The 13,608-nt window shown below is 37.9% G+C and overlaps 1 protein-coding gene across 19 annotated transcripts in view; it reads left to right on the forward strand.

Moving 5' to 3' along the window:
• The window catches only part of LRRC28 (leucine rich repeat containing 28), a 136,688-nt gene that overhangs the window by 22,913 nt on the left and 100,167 nt on the right, over positions 1 to 13,608 (forward strand). For 13 of the 19 annotated variants that reach the window (XR_010151816.1, XM_063795435.1, XM_001141916.8 and 10 more), the window contains exons 3-4: positions 2,729 to 2,769; positions 13,446 to 13,483. Coding sequence is in view for 9 of the 19 variants with exons in the window: in XM_063795435.1 (XP_063651505.1) it covers positions 2,729 to 2,769; positions 13,446 to 13,483 (79 nt within the window). In the remaining 10 variants the exon portion in view is untranslated. Of the gene's footprint in view, positions 1 to 2,728; positions 2,770 to 5,763; positions 5,888 to 11,934; positions 13,100 to 13,445; positions 13,484 to 13,608 lie in introns of all 19 variants that reach the window. The other 6 variants (XM_063795438.1, XM_063795441.1, XM_054667188.2 and 3 more) reach the window with 3 other exon arrangements.

The raw sequence follows: 13,608 nt of genomic DNA on the forward strand, positions 1-13,608 counted from the left end.
ATTTCTTTTTGGACAAATCTTTCCTTTTTATAGGAACAGCTATAATTAAGGCCCTCCACCCACTGGTTCCCTGGTTTTTCTAGGATGCTTTGTATGTATGCCCATAAACGGAAGCGTATATTCTCAAGGGAGATACTGATAATAAAAACAAAACATTCCAGGGATTTAGACGGATCCACAAGGAACATCTGAGAAATGACTAGTTTTGATGGATCTTGTTGCATATATCAGTATAGAAATATGGGGCAAAAGATCACAGCTTTCAGCATTTGAAAATGAAATACAAATGGTACTGTCAAGAGTGAGTATTCAAAAATGTTTCCTTGACTTCATAACAATATTCATATTCAGTGATACTTGGTTATCACAAAAGGGAAGGATATGTATATATAAGCAGTTTGTGATACTGTTGCTAAGTATTTAAATACATCAGTATGCCAGTATGACATTAATAATGACATTTTCTGGTTTAAAATAAACCAGTAATTTTCCATTGTGTTCAGGATTTTTTAAAAGCTAGTCCTTAGTATAAAATATAAGCCTTTAGTGTTCTGTTCCTTGCCATTCTCTGTAAAATCTTACATCTTCATACCTAATGGCCCAGACATACCAAACTAATGTCATTTGTCTTAGTGAGTATTTAGATCTCAAATTGTATATAATTGATTAATCAATTGTATAACAGCTTATGCTGCACACAGCAGATCTTAAAATTCAATTTTAATTTTTTCAATTATAAAAGACACACGCTTATTTTTAAAAATTCAAGTTTATGAAAAATTTCTTGGTTATTTAAAATAGTCAGCTTTCTAGTACCTAACACGTTAGTTTTTCTATTGACGTGATTGTTTTTCTAACAGGATTTTTGAAAATGTAAGATTTCTTCAGGAGTGCTGTTATGTAGTTATAGCAGAATGGATTGTATTTGCAGTTTCCCAATTGTACTTGTTCTCTTTTGGCTTTTCATATGTTGCTTCTTGTGCTTAGAAAGCTATACAGAACTACTCTCCTCTCCATTCCGTGTCATCCTCTTATAATTTATGTCTTTTGGAACTCGGGTCAGACCTAATGTCTTCTAAAAAGCCATTCCTGATTCATTATTATTGATACACAGTTTACCCTATAGTAGCTTGAATGTAATGAAAAAAAAATTAGTTTTGACTCAGTGTGCTCCTTCAGCCTTTCGACTCTTTCTTTTCGTATGTGTAAATTTGAACCCCCTGTGTGTGTGTGTGTGTGTGTGTGTGAGAGAGAGAGAGAGAGAGAGAGATTATATGTATATATATGCCTATATACTTGTGTGTGTGCGTATGCAGACTGGCTTTCAGTTATTTACAGGAGGCTTTCTCCGCTACCCAGTACCTCCAGCAGAGAGAAGCCTGCTTTCAACCTGTGAGTAGACTTTTGTTCTAGGATTCTTTTCATGGAAAGGCCAGCCCTTTCAGGGCTCTGACGTTTTCTGGGTAAAGGACCTAGGTTTGTCTGCCTTTCTCTCTCCTGCCAATGGCCAATTTCCTGGCCCTCTACTCTGATGTCTGGACCTGTGGCCAGGTCTGACACTCCCTTGGACCACATGAGCTCCAGCTTCCCCTGTTCATTTGGAGCTTAGTCAGGTCTTGTACCTGGGGGCCCTGCAGATTTCCCTTACTTTCTCTTGAGGAGCATGATTTGGGAATTTGGAGGATATATTAGTTTTTCAGGGCTGCCGTGACAAATTATCAAAAACTGGGTAACTTAAAACAACAAAAATGTATTCTCTGACAGTTCTTGAGGCAGGGAGTCCACAATCAAGGTGTGATTTGGATTGGTTCCTTCTCAGGGCTCTGAGGGAGCACGTGCTCTTTGCGTTTCTCCTTGCTGGGAGTGGCCAGCAACCTTCGGTGTTCCTCAGCTTCCAGTTACATCATTCCAGTTTCTGGTTCTTCCCTCTCTCTGTGTCTGTGAAGCACATTTTTATTTCTTCCATGACCATGGATTATAAGGTTTGTGGTTTCTCTAAGGCAGGGGTCCCCAATCCCTGGGCCACAGACCCGGTACCTGTTAGGAACGGGGCCACACAGCAGGAGGTGAGTGGCAGGCAAGCAAGCGAAGCTTCATCTGTATTTATAGCCACTCCTTGTGACTTGCATTACCGCTTGAATGCCACCTCCTGTCCCATCAGCAGCAGCATTAGATTCTCATAGCACAAACCCTATTGAGAACTGCACATGTGAGGGATCTAGGTTGTGCACTTGTTATGAGAATCTAGTGCCTGACGATCTGTCACAGTCTCACATCACCCCCAGATGGGACCGTCTAGTTGCAGGAAAACAAGCTCAGGGTTCCCACTGATTCTTCATTATGGTGAGTTGTATAATTATTTCATTATGTATTACAATGTAATAATAATAGAAATAAAGTGCAAAATAAATGTAATGCGCTTGAATCATCCCCAAACCACCCCCACAACCTTGTCTGTGGAAAATTTGTCTTCCATGAAACCAGTCCCTGGAGGCAAAAATGTTGGGGACCGCTGCTCTAAGGGACATTGTTTTTTAATGTTCGAATTTATAAATTTAAATTGTAGTATGGTCTCTGTAAGAATAAAACCCAGACCTGCTGATTAATTATTTTCACATTTTCTCAAAATTTACACACCTCAAAAAGGTAGTACTTTGTATTTAAACAAATTAGAAATGTTTAGACATTTTTCAAAAATAAAATTTAATTCTGAGTTTTTAATTTTCAGCCAGAAAACCTTGCTCAGAAGCTTCCAAACCTTGTGGAACTGTGAGTCTGTTTATTCAAATTTTTTAAAAACAAGAATGAAAATAATTCTAAGTTGTTTGAAATAATAGGATATGTCATCTTAATGTATTAATTTGTTATTTTTTGGTATCATGATCATGGTACTCATGTAGGTAGACCTGTGGTTCTACTAAACCCAATAGTATTTCAAAGTATTTAACCATTTAAAATTGTATTTTAAATATTTCACTTCAAGGTAGTGAAGATGATGAGAAATGCCTTTTCTCTGGGTATAGTGTCTTCTGTCACAGAATCTTTCTGGATAGTCCGTGTAATTGGGAAAATCTATTATTGTTGTTACTACTACTACATGTGATACTTGGTATAAAATGTTTAAAATGTACAGTAAAAGTCTCTTTTCCTGCATCCTTCACGCTTCATTTGTTTTAGTTCTTTTTATGATTACCTTCAAATGCTAAATACTATGTTTACACCTTTGTTTTTTTAATGCACCAGTGTTAATTATCTGTTAACTTAACACTAAGGAAGACAAATGTAGATATCTTATATTTCTCTCTCTCCTTAGCTACCTCTTAATGTTTGCAGGAGGGTTTGCATTGCTATTTCTTGTACTCTTTGTTATTTGGCACGATTTTCAAGAGGTCAACGAAGGAAAGCTAGCCTTATACTCCCATCTTTTCTGTCATTTCCTTTGTCCCATCCTTTCATTTTGAAAAAATTTCAAACTAATAAGAAAGTTGAAAACATAGAAAGAACACCCGTAAACCCTTCACCTAAATTTAACCAATTTTGACACTTTGCAACATTTGCTTTCTCTTTCCTTTTTCTACCTGTCTCCTACCCCTCTGCCCCCTCCCCCAAGCTGAATGATTTGAAAGTAAATTACAGACATAATGTCATTATCACACCTAAGGAAAGTAATATTCAATATAATTTAATACACAGTTCATGTTTAAATTATGCAAGTTTTCAAAAATAATGTCTTTTAAAAGTAGATGTCTGAATTTACTGTATTATTTCCTCTTGATTAGATTGATTTAAACATTTTTTGTGGTGTTTGACCCCAAAACTTGCTTTATCAAGTTTTTGCTTTCATCCTTTTGTATGTATGTATATGTGTATTTATTATTTTCTGAAGCTTTTGAGAGTTATGCACATCATGGCTTTTTCTTTGTCTCTAAATACTTAAGTATGTATTTCTAGGAACAAAGATGTCTGTCCATCTTTTTAGTCTACTTTTGCATCCTTTAGGTACTTTATAGTTTTCTTTAAAATAGGTTTTGAAGATTTCTAAAGTCTGTTACTAAGTATTTAATCTTTTTTAATATCATAAATGAATTTTGTCGTGTTATATCTTCTAACTGGTTGTGTTTTGTATATATGAACAATATTGATTTTTGCGTGTTAACTTTATATCCTGGTATCTTGCCGAAATCTTTATTGTTTCAATTAGTTTTCATGATAGATTCTCTATAGAGTTTTCCAGGTATACTCTTATGTTGGAAAATACAGATAGTGTTACTTCTTCTTTTCCAGCTGTTATCCCTTTAATTACTTTCTTTAGTCTTATTGCGTTGGCTAGTTCCTCTAGACAATGTGAAAGTGTCCTGGAGAGAGTGGACATCCTTGTCTTCTTTCTTTTAAAAAAAAATTTTTTTTAAGACCGAATTTCACTCTTGTCACCCAGGCTGGAGTGCAGTGGCACAATCTTGGCTCACTGCAACCTCTGCCTCCCAGGTTCAAGCAATTCTCCTGCCTCAGCCTCCTAGTAGCTGGGATTACAGGCATCTGCCACCACGCCTGGCTAATTTTTGTATTTTTAGTAGAGACGGGGTTTCACCATCTTGGCCAGGCTGGCTTCAAACTCCTGACCTTGTGATCCACCTGCCTTGGCCTCCCAAAGTGCTGGGATTACAGGCGTGAGCCACTGTGCCTGGTCCCTTGTCTTCTTTCTGACCTTGCTGGGAATGCCTCTAGGGTTTCCCCATTAAGAAAGATGCTGGCTTTACAGTTAAAGTGTGTGTGGTCTATAGTGTTAAGCAAATATTCACCTTTTTAATTATCTATTGCTGCTTAACAACTTACCCCCAAATGTAGTGATTTAAAAGAATAAACATTCAATGTCTTGTATTTTCTGAGGCCCCAGAACCTGTGCCTGACTTAGCTGGGTGCCTTTGCCTCCAGGTCTCTTACGAAGCTGCAGTCAAGGTTGTTGGCCAGGACTGCAGTCTCATCTGAAGATTTAACTGAAGAAGGATCTTCCTCTATTCACGTGGTTGTTGTCAGGTTCAATTCCTTGTAGGCTGTTGAACTGAAGGACTCCATTTCTTGCTTGATGTTGGCTAGAGCACTTCCCTCATTTCCTTGCCATTTGGCCTTTCTGTAGGATAGTTCACAACATAGCAACTGTCTTCCATCAGAGCAAGCAAGCCAAAGAGCAGGAGAGAGTATACACTTTCCCACAATCCCTGGTAATCACTAATGTACTTTCTGTCTCTATGGATACACCTTTTTCTGGATGTTTTATATTAGTGGAATGAGACAATATGTGACCTTTTGTATCTGGCTGCATTAACATAGCATAATGTTTTCAAGGTTTATTCATGTTGTAGCAGGTATCAGAATTAATTCCTTTTTATGGCTGAATAATATTCCATTGAATAGATACATGACTTTTTGTTTATCTGTCCATCAGTTGATAGACATTTGTGTGGTTTCCACATTTTGAAAGCTTTTCCTTTTACAGTTTGTGGTTTGTCAGTTGTTTGTTACAACTGTTTCAAGCAGCTGTGAAGTTAAACAATTGCCTGTAATTTGTTTCAGTTTACAGTGGTTTTTGCCCTGGGCAATCTGCTACTCAGACGGAATAAAGACAGCCTTGCAACTGGGTCTTCCAGGGAACCTTGAGACAAATCTTTGACAGTTCTCTGAGAAGGAAGCTTTGAAGGCACTCTAACGTGGTCCTACCCCCTTGCTACTGCTTTTCTCTTTGATTGTGAACTGTTGGTTTTTCAGGCTTCTGCAGAGCAGGAGAGTGGGGTTAGGACTAGAGCAAGCGAAAATACCATGAAGCCTACAACCCACCGTTCTTACTGACGTTCAGTCATTTTTTTCTTGAATAAATTCTCCCTGTATTACGGTAAGCCTTAGGTTCATTTCCGGAGTTCTCAATATGTAGCATTTGGACATTTCTGACAGTTTCTCATTGTTTTTATGGAAGAGAATTTTTGGAGGTTCTTACTCTACCACTGTTGCTCAAAATTTTTAGTTTTGTAAAAAACTGCCGGTTTATCAGATTAGCTGTCCCATTTTACATTTCCCCTGGCAATGTGTGATTGTTCCAGCGTCTGCACATCTTACCAGCATTTGGTGTTGTCTTTGTTATTTTAGTCATTTGGATAGATATGTGGTTTTTATGACATTGGAATTTCCATTTGTATTTCTAGAATGACTAATGATATTGAACATCCTTTTGTATACTTATTTGTCATTGGCATCTTTTTTTGGTGAAATGCCTGTCCATGTCTATTGCTCATCTTCTGATTGTATTTTTTTTAATTTCTGAGTTTTAAGAGTTCTTTGTAAACTAGTTTTCTGTTCTATATGTTGTTTACAAATATTCTCTCCCAGTGTATAGCTTGTGTTTTCATCCTCTATGTTCTTTTGCAGAGCAAAAGTTTTACATTTTGATGAGGTCCAGTTTATCATTTTTTGCTTTGATGTGTCCTGCTTTTGATGGCAAGTCTAAAAACTCTCTGTCTAGCCCTAGGTCCCAAAGACTTTCTCCTTTCCCCGCCCCCACCCCAAAGTCTTACAGTTTTTTATTCTACATTTATCACCTATATTTTTAAAATTTTTTTCTGGGATTAGAATTCTTAGTGACCATTTTTTTTTGTTGTTGTTATCAGCACGTTCATGATATTCATTATTCCCTGGCGTGCATGGTTTCTGAAGAAACATCTACAGTTGTTATATTTGTTCCTTTGTGTGTATGTGTCTTTTTCTCCCTTGGGCTACTTTGAAGGGTTTTCATTTTTTACACTAATTTTAAGGGTTTGATTTAGGTATATCTTGTTGTAGTTTTCTTCTTTCTTACCTTTGAGGTTCATGGGGCTTCTTGGGGTTGTGTCTTAACAGTTTTTATCAAATTTGGAAAACTTTTGACATTGTTTTTTCAGATATTTATTTATATACCCTGTTCCTGGCCCCTGCTTGTGGAACTCTTACGTGTTTGTTAGACTGTTTAATACTGTCTCGTAGTCACTAAGACTTTTCATTTCCTTTTCAGACTTTTATTCCCTATGTGCTTCAGTTTGGACAAATTGTATGTTCTGTGTTAAAAGTCAGTAATATTTTCTTCTTTAGTGTCTAATGTACTATACTAATCCCACTCAGTGAAGTTTTCTCTTTGGTTACTGTATTTTAAGGGACAGGGTCTTGCTCTGTCGCCCAGGCTGGAGTGCAGTGGCTATATCCTAGCTCATTGCAGCCTTGAACTCCTGGGCTGAAGGGATCCTCCCATCTCAGCCTCCCAAGTAGCTAGAAGTACAGGCATGCACCACCATGCCCAGCTAAATTTTAAATTTTTTCATAGACATGGGGATTTGCTGTGTTGCACAGGCTGGCTTTCTGTGTGTGTTTTTGAGACAGGGTCTTACATTGTCACCCAGGAGTTACACTGAAGTGTTGTGATGCAATCATGGCTCACTGTAACATCAAACTCCTGGGCTCAAGTGATCCTCCTGCCTCAGCCTCCCAAAGCTCTGGGATTATGGGAGTGAGCCACTGTGCCCAGCCTGTTACTGTATTTATGATATTTGGAAGTTCTGTTTATTTTTCTTTATATCTTACAGTTCTTATAATGTTCATATTTTCATTTAAATAGCTGAATATAGTTATTGTAGCTATTTTAATGTCCTGTTTGCTAATTCTGTCATCTGTGTCATACTGGTTCTATTTGTACTGACTGATTTTTCTCCTGGTTATGGGTCATATTTTCCTGATTCTTGGCATGTCTAATACTTTTTGATTGGATGGACCTTATAAAGTTTGCATTTTTGAGAGTCTAAATTTTATTGTGTCCCTTTTTTCTGGCATGCAGCTATTTGCAGTTTATTTTGATCCTTTTATGGCTTATTTTTATACTTTGTTAGGATAGGTGGTTAGGTTAGCCCTATTACTAAAGCATGAGCTTTCCAGGATCTCTCTTGAATACCTCAAATGATCAACAAGGATTTGGCACACTTGCTCAGAACTTGAATGTCTCTCAATCCTGTGTGAGCTTTGCAGACTGTTCAGCTGATTGATTTTCAGCTGCTTTCTGCGTGGAGTACCTTTTATTTTTCTTCTATTATTTTTTGAGATGGGGGTCTCATTATATTGCTCAGGCTGGTCTTGAATTCTTGTCCTCAAGTGATCCTCCTGCTTCAGCCTCCCAAGTAGCTAGGGTTACAGGTATGACCCATGACCCACTGTATCCTGCTAGAGTTTTTCTTATTTGTGTTTGTTCTAGAATTCAGCTATGAGTGAGGCCAAGGGATTCCTTATGTAAATTTTTGGAGGTTTTTTGTTTTGTTTTGTTTTGTTTTTGTTTTTGTTTTTGTAGCAGTAGCTCTCTCTTCTTCAGAACTTTACCCCACAACTTCCAGTTGCCTCAGGTTCTCTGAACTCTGATATGTGTCTCCATAACTCAGTAAGACTTCTATACTTTGGGATTTCCTTCCTGTTCTACAGTCCAGAATTTGCCCCTAGGGTGAAAGCTAGGGAGATTGTGTGGCTTACTTCCTTTCTCTTAGGGAATGTAGTCCTAGTTGCCTTTGTTAATATCTGAAAATAATTGTTTCATGTACAGTCATGCACAGCATAATGATGTCAATGACAGGCCACATATGTAATGGTGGTCTCATAAGATTATAATACTGTGTTTTTACTGTACCTTTTCTATGTTTACATATGTTTAGATACACAAATACATCGTGTGTCAGTTGTCCGATTGTGTTACAGTTGTCTACAGTATTCAATACAATAAAGTACTGTCCAGATTTGTAGCCTAAGAGCAACTACACCTTGTAACCTAGGTGTGTGGTAGGCTATACCATCTAGGTTTGTGTAAGAACACCCTATGATGTTTGCACAACAAGGAAATCACCTAACGACACATTTCTTAGAACATATCCCAGTCATTAAGTGGCACGTGACTGTATTTCATCTGTTTTTCTTGTTGTTTAGAACAGTTGGGCAAATCCCATTTACTCCATTGCTGTTATTCATCCTGACTGAAAGTAGAAGTCCTGTTTCTTTAATTAAAATTTTTTTTTTTTTGAGGTGGAATTTCGCTCTTGTCGCTCAGGCTGGAGTCAGTGGCACCATCTCAGCGCACTGCAACCTCCGCCTCCTGGGTTCAAGAGATTCTTCTGCCTCAGCCTCCCGGGTAGCCGGGATTACAGGCATGTGCCACCATGCCCAGCTAATTTTTGTAGTTTTAGTAGAGACGGGGTTTCTCCATGTTGGTCAGGTTGGTCTCAAACTCCTCACCTCAGGTGATCCACCCACTTCGGCCTCCCAAAGTGCTGGGATTACAGGCGTGAGCCACCACACCCAAACTAAAAATTATTTTTTAATAACTTTTTTTATTTGGGAACAATTTTATATTTTTAGAAAAGTTATAAACATAGTATGGGTCATACTGGTGTACCCCTTACCCAGTTTGTCCTGTTGTTAACATCTTAGAATTCCATGGTACAGGCCAGGCATGGTGGCTCATGCCTGTAATCCCAGCACTTTGGGAGGCCGAGGTGGGTGGATCACGAGGTCAGGAGTTTGAGACCAGCTGGACCAACATGCTGAAACCCCATCTCTACTGAAAATACAAAAAAAAATTAGCCGGGTGTGGCGGTGCGCACCTGTAATCCCAGCTACTCAGGAGGCTGAGGCAGGAGAATCGCTTGTACCCAGGAGGCAGAGGTTGCAGTGAGCAGAGATCGAGCCACTGCACTCTAGCCTGGATGACAGAGGGAGACTCTGTCTCAAAAAAAAAAAAAAAGGAATTCCATGGTACATTTGTCAAAACTAAGAAACTGACTCTGGAATATTCCTATTAAGTAAACATCATATTTAACATTTAAAAAAAACTGCCAAGCCATTTTCCAAAATGAGTATACCCCAAAGTGACATTCCCCACCAACAATGAATGAGAGTTCCTGCATTATTTGAGTAGAAGAGGAACATTTTATTTTAATAAGAACATTGAAACATCAACATTTCAACTACTCTGAAATTACCAAAATTAAGTAAAAGGAAGTGACTTAAATTTGAAAGTCCTAAGCCTGTGATTACAAATGACTCATAATAACTATAATAACAATAATAAGAGCATTCATTTAACTCTTACCAGGAGCCAAGCACTGTTCTAAGAGCTTTACATTTATTAATTCATTTAGTCCCTGCAACATCACAGATTAGGAGAGAGAGCAGTTCAGTAATTTCTCCATAGTCACATGGCTATTAAGGTGCAGGTAGTGTGGCTTCAGAGCCCGCACTCTGATCCACTTTACCAGTAATGGTTCTTAATCGGTTGTACATCAGGATTATTTGAGTTGAGATGGTGTTTCACTTGCTGCAGGATGGTTTTCGGTACCAATAAGACCCCTGGTGATTCTAATGTGCAGTCAGGATTGGCAACACTCTGTTATCTTTTTTTAAAGATACATTTATTCAGCGTCATGATCACACTACTATATTTAGCAATCAACAGCATGAGTGCAAAAAAAAAAAAAACTACATTAAAACCCTTTGTTGGACTGCTTTCCACTTTCCACAGAACAGAAACTAAAATAACCTGTTATACAGTTATTCACAAATACAGTCCTCGAGTTTTTTGCCCATATACATGAGTATTTATCTAAACCATGTCTTCTTTGTAGCAGGTAGGCCCTGCCACCACTGTGCTTGGCTGAGTTCACAAAGCTGTTGTAACCTGTAGCTTCCCTGTCACTTCTCTTGCTCTCCTTTCCTGCTAAGCTTTGTTTCCTGGCAGTAATTAAAATCTTCTGACACTGCCATAGCTGCTGCTGCTACTGGAACTGGCATAGCCACTTTGGTTTCATGGTTTGGCCAAGTATTGGACTCCACCCCCATAGGAGCCAGACCTTCTGCCACCATTGTCCTCCCTTCGTGGGTTCAAAATTTGAAGACTGACTATTGTAATTGTCAAAATCATTGTAGCTTCCACCACTTCCAGAATTGCTTCCATCATTACCAAATCCATTGTAGCCATCCCCACTGCCACCATATCTACCATCACCATGGCTGCCGCCAAACCCACCATGACTGCTGAAGTTTCCTCCACGACCAAAGTTGTCATTCCCATCAAAACCACCTCCACGACCACCACCAAAATTTCCAGAATCACTTCAGCCTCTTTGGCTGGATGAAGCACTAGCCATCTCTTGGCTTTGATGGGGCTTTCCTGACTTCACAGTTGTGGCCATTCACATTATGGTATTTCTGAGTGACAGTCTTATCCACGGAGTCATGGTCATCAAAGGTTACAAAATCAAAGCCCCTTTTCTTGTCACTGCCTCAGTCAGTCATGATTTCAATCACTTCAATTTTTCCATACTGTTCAAAATAATCTTAGGTAATGTTCTTCAGTGTCTTCTTTAATGTCATCAACAAATATCTTTTTCACAGTTAAGTAGGCACCTGGTCTTTGAGAATCTTCTCTTGAGACAGCTGTCTTTAGTCCCACAACTCTTCCGTCCACCTTGTGTGGCTTTGCATTCATGGCTGCATCCACCTCCTCCGCAGTGGTATAGTGACAAACCCAAAGCCCCTGGCGTGCTTGCTGTTGGGATCTCCCGTGACCACACAGTCCATGAGCGTTCCCCATTGCTCAGAGTGACTCCTCAGGCTCTCATCGGTTGTTTCAAAGCTCAGGCCTCCAATGAAGAGCTTCCTCAGCTGTTCGGGCTCTTTAGGAGACTGACTTAGACTTGATGGCAGGGGGAGGAGAGACTTTAACGATACTTCCTCAGCGGCATCCATGGGCAGCCACCGTGTACTATTTCATACAGCATCTTGATTATATGTAGACAATATTTTAAAGTCTGTTTGAAAAATTCTAATCATAATAGTGGGTACTTCAGTTCATATTTTGATTTGGACATTTTAATGTCTTTTTTATAGGTGGAACTTGAATTGAGGCAAGTATTTTGTTGAAAAAAATTTTTTTAATCGGTTCTCTATTTTGATTTAGGTATTCCTTCCTAAAATTAATGTTTAAAGACTATTGATTTCATATACAGAAAGCAAGGAATGAAATGTATCATAGAGTAAATGGTGGGCTTATTTAAATTGTGTTATACCCAGCAGGTTAGTTAACCTTCTACAAACTTGATTTAATTCAACATAAAATAATCTTCATAAAATTATCAATTTTCTGTCTTATTTTGTGTTTATTGACATTTTAATATTCAATATTAGACTTTAAGAATGCAGAAGAAAACTTCTAAATTCTATTTAAAAGTACTTTATAAATTTTTTGTTTGTTTGTTTGTTTGTTTTTGTTTTTGAGACGGAGTCTCACTCTGTTGCCCAGGCTGGAGTGCAGTGACACAATCGCGGCTCACTGCAACCTCCGCCTCCCAGGTTCAAGCAGTTCTCCTGCCTCAGTCTCCCAAGTAGCTGGGACTACAGATGCACGCCACCACGCCTGGCTAATTTTTTTGTATTTTAGTAGAGATGGGGTTTCACCTTGTTGCTCAGGCTGGTCGCGAACTCCTGAGGTCAGGCAATCCGCCTTCCTTGCCTCCCAAAGTGCTGGGATTACAGGCGTGAGCCACCGTGCCCGGCCATAAAGATTTATTTTTAAAGTACAATAAATAAAACCATAGGCTTGAAAATAAAGTTTACTAAAATCTTGTTCTCTTGTCTCTAAATCAATGATATAAATTTATTTTCTTAAATTATTGTTGTGTGATCTCCAGCATTCACTTGTTTTGCTCTGAATAGTTGGTTACTGATTGCAGGAAGTCTCCACCAGAGTGTGCTAAAGACACTGTAGTGGGAAAATTGTTACTTAGGCTTGCCTAGACTTCTCAGCCTCTGTGAAAAAGAAAATTTTTTAAGAGAAGCATTTGATTTCTTGTTACAAAATTTCTTTTGCCATGAAATAAATTCTGTACCTCGACAGTTGAGTATTTCTACAGACACTGTAAATGATGAGTATTTAATCTGTTGTTGGTTGTCCGTATGCATGCTAGCTAGAAATACCTTTATTTTGTGAAGTTATTTTTTAGAAACGAGAAGTTCATCTTCCTTTACACAATAGGTGTTGATTTTTCTTCACACAGTAAGTATATTTTTTAAAGCCTGAATAAAATGAACTGGAAAAACTAGTAATTTGTGTTATGAAGTTAAAAAGACCTTATAGTTTATCCATTATGTATGCTTTTATTTTAAAATAACAACTAAATCAGTAAATAGATTTAATATTTGCAATTCTGGTACAAAATATTTTTCTCAAAGTATTATTAGTTAGCTGTGATAACCATTATTGTATGTTGATGCATTAGAGTAGGGTGTGAAAGTTGTGGCCTATTTATATTTGATAAATTTCTAAGTGAGCATTTTATAAACTGATTATCTGGCAAAAGCACTTAATGATAATGGCTGTTTTTTTTCTTTTTCCTTCCTAGATACCTGCACTCAAATAACATAGTTGTGGTTCCGGAAGGTATGTTTAACTTAAAAATTTTAGTTAGAAGATAATATAATTTAAGCTTTGCTTTATAAATAGATCAAATTTTATTTTTAAGACACCTTTAATTTTTTAGCTTCAAAACTTTTTTCTTCTAATAA

Source organism: Pan troglodytes, chromosome 16, assembly GCF_028858775.2.
Source record: "Pan troglodytes isolate AG18354 chromosome 16, NHGRI_mPanTro3-v2.0_pri, whole genome shotgun sequence".
Classification (NCBI taxonomy): Eukaryota; Metazoa; Chordata; class Mammalia; order Primates; family Hominidae; genus Pan; species Pan troglodytes.